Genomic DNA, 9,605 nt, shown 5'->3' with positions numbered 1-9,605 from the left:
GGTGAATTCAACAGTCCCAATTTTTGGTTACTGTTATTTACCTGGTCTCTTTTTTAGTATGTTTGTAACGAGGTGAAATCAGCTGTCCTGGCTGCAACCTTGTTATCATGGGGTTTCCTTGTATAAGGCTATACAACTCACCCATTTTGGGCACAGTCATACACTGGTTATATGAAAGTGATAAAATGCTACACACGTTTTGAGATGACTGTGCATGCCCCACCACAAGGGGCAGTGGTATACACACTACATGCAATTACCAAAACAAAAGTGGAGGATTCAAAAGTCAAAAAGTCCTTCTGGGTTTCGGCTAGTGTCATATAGCTGCAAAATCGGTCTTTGCTATTGTAAATGCCCCCTAATCTTTTACGAAACTGTTACTGAGCCTACTTATAATTCCTAGTTTCTTAAATCCAATACATTCACCAGCCATTTAAGTGGCTTATGTGGTAAGTGTACATGTGCTGTGAGAAAGAGAATGTATTTATGTGAATAAAAGAATGTATTAATGATACACATATTGCTATCATTTTCTTTTCTTGCTGCAATTTCTTCAGATGGTTGTGATGTGAAAGCGAAACTGTCATAGTAAAGGTGAAATACTGAAAGAGAAATGTGTAAAAAAGTGTCACAACATAATGTCATAAGCCTTGCTATGGAAATAACGATTTGTATTTATGGAATAGCGATTGTGATAGAATGGCCCATGATGATGACGATAATTACTATGATTACCTCTGCCAAGGAACGAGGTTACGTTTTCATCGGTGTTAGTTTGTTTTTTGTTTGTGTGTTTGCAAAATAACTCAAAAAGTTGTGAATGGGTTTGAAGAAATTTGAATACAGGAAAAGTTGATAATGACACAAGGAACAGATTTTTATTATTTTTTTTTTTTTAGTGATCTGAGAATTTTTATGGATTCTTGAAAGATTTTTTATCTTTTGTCAAATAGAGACTCGATGACATCAAGTTCAAGCTGCACTATTTGAGGTTTGCTCGCGCGCACAAGGTGCGTGCTCAGCTCACAGCGCTGCATGCAACATGAAGGAAGCTGTGTGGTGTATAAAACAAAAGGCTTCTATAGTTTTATTGGGAAATTTAGCAATTTTGAGCATTCATGCATGGGTGGAAATGAGCTGCTTGGTGGAGGTCTGCACTCTTCTTTTCTAGTTATCATATCATTTTCATTCAAAGTACAAAAGTGTACTATAATACCTTCATCATCATCAGCATCTTAATCTCGCATTCAAACCAATTTGGATGCTTTTGTAAGAGCACGTCTTGCATAGCATCCATGCTCTTTACCAATGGAAATATAAGAGAGGCACTGTTATGCTGTTCTGAGTAGATTATCAGCCATAAATAACATCATCACCACAATCACAATACATTGTCCCAAATTACCACATTAAAGTTACTATCTTTCAGAGCAGATTTACTCTATAACCAATTTTCTCTCTCTCTCTTTTTTCTTTTTTTGTTTTGTTTTTTTGTTTGGGGGGGGGGGGTTATACAGTACATTTGTTTTAGTTCTGCTTTCCTACGCATTGTTCACCACGAAATTGTCATAACGACGCCATACTCAATATTCCAAACAAGTCTTTCAGCAAAGATCGTACACTCCATAAGATGATCAACTCTCCCGATTTTACACAGCCGCTGGTGAAACGAAGTGGCTGCTGCCCACTAGCGTTGAGCGGGGATAGATCAAACAAGAGTTTGCCTTTTGCAAAGGCAGTTTGCAATAATTTGTGGACGTGCACAGTCACAGTGCGAGTGTAGCACGACCTGCGAGTCTACTGCTCGCAGTGACCAGGGAGGCGAGATGAAAACTCGCTGTGCCCAGTCTTTTGGAAATTGAATAATGATAAACCTGCTGATGGTTTGGTGTAGCTATTGATGCAGTTTAATGCATTGCACCAATTCTTACGTTTACTCATGATTCTTTACAGAAAATACCTTCTTTCTTGTCTTAGCCCATCTTTGTCCTACACAAACATAACGGGGAAAGTACAGCGCACCTGGAAACTATCCCCGCTCAACACTAAGGGCACACTCCTTAAAAATCCCACAATTCCGAGCGGTAGCGTTTCACTTTTCGACTGAGAGTTAAGCCCGCTGCACACTATACGACTCACGACCTTACGACTAACAGACTTTGGATCTGAAGTAAACAAGCGTGTTTGTATTGCGAGGCTATTGTGATTTATTTTGGATCCAAAGTCTGTCAGTCGTAAGGTCGTCAGTCGTATAGTGTGCAGCGGGCTTTAACCATCTTATCAGAACCACACACAGGTTGTTCTGCCAAGCACATGAAGGTATACTTGTCAATATGAGGATGATTGCAACAACAGCAAAAATCTACAAGAATTGTAATTGCATACAATATACATACAATTATGTATTATCAAGGGGCTACTGTAGTAAAGCACAAAAACTTGTAGTTTTTGATAATACATGTATATAACTTTTATTTACCATATACAAAACATTCAAGTACATAATTAACTAGTAACATGATAACTCACAAACTGCTTTTAGACATTTGATAGAGGAATATATCACACAAATATCTATTACTGGATTTTGCAATTTCATGTAATGTCTACCATAGGATCATTCTAAATCAATTAATCTAAATCATGTTAACACACCAAATTTTAGATCTTTTGGGATGTGTCTCAAATATATGAAAGATGTCACAAAAATGCATACTACAGTGTATCGGTTGAAGGGATTTCTACTTCAATGGCAAACACAGAAGCGTCTATGCATGGAAAAGAGATGGGGCAACACATGGATGACTAGCCTCTTGACAAGGCCTCGTGTCCCAGAGGTCTTTCTTCCATACTGTGGCACGTACTTGAAAGAGACTATATAACCACTCGTGAGACAAACACCCAAGTCATGAAACTTAAAGCTATAGCATAAACTGTGTCCAACGGCACCAGTTCACATGTTGAACCTCACCATCACTGCCCTCCTCACAGCAAGCTAGTCTCTTAATTTTGTTCGTGCTGTGTAGAATAAAACTGTTACCCTTGAGGCTTTGTCAAAAGGCTATTGCCAGGCTGACCTTGCACCACTCGAATGGAGTGAGTGGATATCAGGAGGTTGGGCAATCAAAATTCTAGATTGCATTTTCTTTTTCAACACTAGTGTTTCTCTTATTCTAAACAAACTGTAGCTGCGTTACCTCCCAACATTTTATTCAGTTTCACAACCAGATATGTCTCTTTCATGTTTGACAGTCATCATGCAGTAAGACCAATCAAAGTACATGTAGTAAGATTCATCAAAGTTGATCATTGGTTGATTTCCTATGATGTAATGAACCACCATGAATAATTTACAGAATGACAGTTTTGGCAGAAAACACAGGGGAAAGAAATCACAGAACTTATTCCACATTAAACATCAGTACTGAATATTGTCATTATTATTGGGCAGTTTACTGCCATATGACGATGGAAGGACAAGACAATATTGAGATAAACATATATATTGCTAAAAAATGCAATAAACTCTGTCCAAATAGAATCTTTCACATCTCCACAAACACGGGTACCACCGTCAAAGTAAAACAGAAGGAGGGTACTATCAAAGGAAAGCAAAGAGAAAATGTTATGCCGACAAAAGTTCTTAAGCATCATCGCACTATTCCCAAAACCATATCAATCAAACTCAATAGTATTTTTCTAGCAACCATTGTATGCCCTCTGGTAATATCCCATCAATGGTGTGGGATGATAGATCAATGAGATCAGGTGAGTATCTAAATTTGTCATGCATTCTGCAAAAGATAAGAAGCACAAATGAGTAACTTGTAAAAAAGTAAACCAATGACATGTTCTCTCCTATTCTCATCATCTGTATCATTTTAGTGTGCTGTACTCAATCTGGGGCATGTCAGAAGTCCCATAAACACTTACGAAATTCCTATAACAGCTTCTAATGTACTTCTCCTGAGTGAAACAATGAAGTCTTGTAATCTGAGAACAACATATCGAGCAAATAATGCCATAAACTAAATTCCAATTTATCATGTAACTCACATAATTGCACCAAACATTTAGAGAATGTTAAGAAAAATGACACAAACATGAAATATACCAGAAATTCCAGTCAATAAAATGTTCATATGCCACAACTTGTGGAATAAAAGTATGACAAACAGAAATTGAGGAGCTGTAAAATGATGAATAAACACGCAAAGAAAGTATTTCACAAATTTGGAGGGGGGAAAGTATCAATAACTGTAAGGAATGTTCGTGTGCATTTTAATTTCACGAATTTCGCGAGTGCCAAGTTTCGCGAAATTAAAATGCACTCGAAAGTTCTCGCCTACACCATATGCTTTGAATGCCAGTGGCAGTTCGCGAAAATTTAATGCCGCAATGAAGGCCGTTGGTTCCAATTCGCGAAAAAAATTCATGTCGCGAATATATCCTGTTTTACAGTATACACTAAGCAGACATATCTCTACCGGGATATATTGATATGAGGAAGAACCCATTATTCTGATGGTTGCAGCAGCTGAACATACAAATGTGGATATGACATCTGAAGAAACCAGGTAATCATTTCCCTTTCATGGAAAGGGTTAGGGGAGGGGGGAAATAAAATTTAGTGTAACATATTCCTACTCACAGCTTAGAACATACAGCACTATAGAGAACCACAAGGGCAATAATCTATATACAAGATTGTAGTGGGTTTGGGGTGTGTTTTTTTTTTTTTCTTTTTCTCTCCTAGAACTCCTCAAACACGTCCACAGATAATCAGCTGGCTTGTCCTGGATTAAACGGCAAATCTCCATACGACGATGGCAAGGAATGGAAAGTAACACTATTGGGGAGAAGTGACTCCAAGGATCTGCCGTTTTAATGGGGTGGGCGTGGGGTTTGAAGATGACACAAGAGGCTTGCTGAAAATATGTCTCCATCTGAGTTGCAGGAAATATCCAAGGGAGGTCTGTGTGTGTGTGTGTGGACAGTTGCTGCCAGCTGGCGCGTTGATGTGGGGGCATTTCTACTCCTATTTCTCGTGTCCTCATGGTTCTCCCTGCAGGAAAGAGAGGAAAGAGAGGGAACAAGTTGGCCCATCATAACAATAATGCCTCAGGATATCATAACAAACACTCATTTCATTGGGCACATCTAGAGCCACAGTACAAGAAAAAAAAAATGCTTTCTCTTTCAAAACTCGATAATAATACCCCTCAACAGAGATAAACTGCCTTCAAATTTATAATTGTCAATAAAATAGTAATATATTGTCATTATATTCTTCTGTTAGCATTCAATCTAACAGGCTCAAACTCATAAAAGACATCACAAAGACTTTCATGTGATGGTAAATTTTAGTAGACCTACCACACTTGAAATGCCCCTGAAACCTTTATACATGTACCACTAACAAACACACAAATATGTCTGCGAATGGAACAGCATCATGTCAATTCACTAGCAATGGTTTCCTTTCACATATTGTATGACTGGCAATGAAGGTACACAAATAACAACACTAAAACAAGTGTGACAAATAAATGCTCACAAAAACATCTGCGCCCAGTGAATCACTGTGCAGGAAGCGATACTGTATCTGCAAACCTAGTCCTCTGCCTACCACAGGAAGTTACACTACTCTGTAGTGTACAACTTCCTGTTAGATTTGACTGTACAAACTCGAACACTCATATCTACTTGTAGACACACTCCAGATTTCATTCATCTAAGTAGTCATACTTCTACACAACCAGAACTGATAAATATTGACTCAGTTACACACGCTCATACAAAAGTGAACTCACTCCAGAATAAATTAAATTACATAGATTCAACTACAGTAGAATTTCTAACATCTGTGATGGAACCACAGCCGTGGCTGATGTTAGTACCGTGGTTAAATAAAATGAATGAATGAATGAATGAATGAATTAAGTGTATTTTAACAGAATATGCTTAAAAAATCAATGAATATACACAAATGCATGCAATGTGACTGCTTCAAATTCAGCAATACTGAAAAAATAGATCTGAAGATACATACGTTAGAAATTATAATGCACTTTCTTTTCTTAAAGATGTAAATAGCCTGTATTTTCAAGTCAGAGCATTTTTAATACCCTCTGTATTTGAATGCATGTAGGTCTGGTTTCACTGTATCATTTTCTATGGTGCATGAATGGTGCTAGATCACATCCTGTCATAAAATCATATCAGTCTGAAGAATTTAATAGTCAGGGATTAAAAGTGAGCGTTATTCACCATTTCCAACCTTATTTGATTAAAGGCATAATTTACCATTTGCAGATGAAAGCATTAGTGCTTTAAAATAGTTCTAAAATGTGAGTTAGGGATAGAAACAACCACTGTCAAAATTTGAATCCGTATAATCGATGTTAAGTGTTGTTAAATACACAAAATGTGAACAATAGTTATAATAGAAATGTTTCCAGACTAAACCGTATACAGTTACGGTTTACTGAGAAAAACCCTGATATCTCCTTACATTTTAGGTTTTATTGCAAATATTTCATATGGTAGGATGTTTTATGATACAACAGACCTACACATATGCATCAAATGTGTGATATCTTGAACATTTTTGAAATCACTGCTCCCAAAGGTAAACTGGACCTTTAAATTCCAACCTTATTTGATTAAATTCCAACCTTATTTGATTAAATTCCATGTTGACAGATACAAAACTGAAAGATTATTGACTTCTCCATCATAAAGATGCCCCATATCTTACAGGTAAAGATCAGGCAATGACGTGCATCGCGCATGTGTCAAGCAATAAGAACAACAAAAATCTGTGGCTGATAATTAATGCCTTTTGTTTTGGTTCTATCCCTTGCATAGTGAACAAATAATATTATGTTATGAACACTGTAACGAGGTAAAAAAAAAAAAAAAAAAAAAAAAAAAAAAAAAAAAGCAAGGCTGTGAACCTACCTCCCATTCCCACTTGATGGCTTTGATCACCTTTGTTTCTAATTCAGGTCCAATTAAGGGGTTCAGTTGCATGAGGAATGTGCATAACCACCTGTTAAAAAAAGAAAGAAATCAACATGGTCTTACACATATCAAATTGTTCTATGGCAACATTTCACACTTTAAATATACAATCTTAAAGGGATGGTATAGTGTTAGTTGAGGTGAGGATTTGGCTTTTAACTTTTTGTGAGATACTTAACGACAAACCACTTAATGACATGTTAGAGAGCATACAGTTACAAGAGGAATTCAAAGTTTATTTCATGAAAATCAATTCTGAAATGGCTGAGATATCCAAAATCAAAGTAAAACAAAGTGATCCTATTAAATAGAAGTTTGGTCCCGCCTTTTATTAGGACTGCTTTGTTTTGAATATCTCAGCCATTTCAAACCAATTTTCCTCAAATAAACTCTGAATTTCTTTTAGAATTATAATAATGTTCATTCATATTTCATAAAAGGATTCTCATTATCTCAACAACAACAAAAATCATCATAAAAAAACACTGGAAACCGGAAGCCCCATCTCAACCGAACTGAACCATCCCTTTATCGACCATAAAATTCAATTCTGTGAGCAACACATACTGTGCATACATGTATATATAGTGTACGGTGTGTTGACTCTTAATATCATTCATACAAGAATGCCGAGACTTTAGTATGGAAACCTAAAATGACAATGTTTTAGATATGCAAATGCAGGTCCTTTCCTGTTTTTCTCATCTCCTGTAAGTCTATTGAGACAGTGGGATCAACAACAATCATTTCATTGACTTGCCATTTACTATTCTGACATTCAGTTCCGGCAGTTGTTAGAAATGTTGAAAATTCTTGATTTGTGCGTCACATTGGTCTCAAGCAAGAAATATTCCCCATAGGCGGCTAACTGCTATTATTCATTTTAATATTCAATCACAAAATGCCCACATCAGGAACAATGACCCAAAATGACAAAGGTAGATTAAATTCAGTCCATGTATGATATGCTAATCTGGTCTGTGTAAACATACGTCAACAGTTTCGCATACCTTGTATGTCGACAGACATCCACCAATGAATATACAGTGATATGTATTACTATGGGCTGGCATGTCAAAAGGTACGCTCATTTGGGGTTGTTGTTGTTGTTGGGTCTGCCAAGTACCTGAGTCTGAGAGTAGTTGTACTATCCATGTAAGTTTAGTTCAGTTTTGTTTAGTGTTGGATGTGCTACGTGGGATAGTGCGATTAGTGGTAGATATCGCGTACACCCAATGCAATGCCAAGGTAGTATGTGGCAGGCATTGTCTGCAATTGTCCGTTCATTTTCTATACTTACAATAAGTAACAGCAGACGGCGGTCATCACCAACATAGTCTGGATGATTCTGGGAAAATGAAATAAGCAAATTTGATATGAAAAATCATTCCTGGTCAACTGCATTTCATATATCAGGGCTCCACACTAACTTTTATTTTTGGTGGCCCAAAGGCAAACATCCGACCTTTTTTGGTAGCCCGATCAGGCCACCAAATTCTTCATTTCTGAAATTTTGGTGACCCGACATGTGTTTTTGGTGGCCCTGGGCCACCGGGCCACTGTTAGTGTTAGTGTCGAGCCTTGCATATATTATTATAGGCCTACTACAGGTGTCTAATGTTAGACTTCTAAAAGAATTTCATCGAATTATGTAGGCACCTACCCCCCGACCCCCACTCAAGAGTCAAAGGAATAAAACCACACTTAAACCCCAACCTTTTAACTCAATTCTTACGCATGGTAAATCTGGCTAACAAGCATTTAATCATGTTAATAATGTGGATAGGATGCTTTCTTCTTTCAATTTTAGTGGGGGTGCATTGGAATTCTGGCCCATTTTCATACCGTGCGTGCTCTGTCTTTTTGCTGGTGTAAAGAAAATGACACTCTAACGTTACACTCACTGTACCTTGCAGGTATTGCTGAACACAATTCATCCATGTCAACATTAAATAATTTGATTCTTTACAAAACAACTTTTGGGCTTCCAACATATTCAAGCATCGAATTGAAGCTTGCATTCCACAATCACAAGGTTATCAGGCCAGGGAGTCATAAAGGCCTAGGGCCTACTTTCAGCAGATTTGTTAGAGAGATTCTACAGTGCACTCCCCCATTGATCACACCAGTTTGATCACTACACTACACACTGTCACTGTCAAATGGATCACCAACTCGTCTGTTACCTACCCTCTGTTTGGACCTTTCGGTATAAAGAATGGTATGATTATACCGACAATGCCCCAGAAGCCAGTCAATACAATCACTGTTATCCACGCTGCCGCCATTTTCAGGGGTTTGATGGAAATCCTGCTGCTCTCCTACACCAGCAATACGTGGGCCTTGCAGACAGTCGACTTTTAGTAGTGTTTCGACTGATTACGACACACTGCACATAGACTCTAGTCTACAAGCACTGCACTGGTTCCGTACGCGCGTATGCTACACTGGTACTATACTGCACTGAATGACGAACTCCTGTGAGAGCGTACAGTATAGTATAAGTAGCAGTAGGCCTACAGTTTTCGCGTCATGTGATACATGTACTGGCTTAGTCTTTTGTAAGTAAGGCATTTATT

At 37.7% G+C, this 9,605-nt stretch overlaps 1 protein-coding gene across 1 annotated transcript; it reads right to left on the bottom strand.

Annotated features, from left to right (window-relative positions):
- Positions 1-3,185: 3,185 nt before the first annotated feature.
- On the bottom strand, positions 3,186-9,391 carry LOC140241347 (V-type proton ATPase subunit e 2-like). Its single transcript, XM_072321081.1, has 4 exons — positions 9,217-9,391; positions 8,327-8,374; positions 6,964-7,054; positions 3,186-5,065 (listed from the first exon to the last, which is right to left on the bottom strand). The coding sequence occupies exons 1-4, from the start codon at positions 9,312-9,314 to the stop codon at positions 5,054-5,056; spliced, it is 249 nt and encodes an 82-aa protein (XP_072177182.1). The 5' UTR covers positions 9,315-9,391; the 3' UTR covers positions 3,186-5,053.
- Positions 9,392-9,605: the final 214 nt, after the last annotated feature.

Source organism: Diadema setosum, chromosome 18, assembly GCF_964275005.1.
Source record: "Diadema setosum chromosome 18, eeDiaSeto1, whole genome shotgun sequence".
NCBI lineage: Eukaryota > Metazoa > Echinodermata > Echinoidea > Diadematoida > Diadematidae > Diadema > Diadema setosum.
This window is presented reverse-complemented; position numbering and strand designations above follow the sequence as displayed.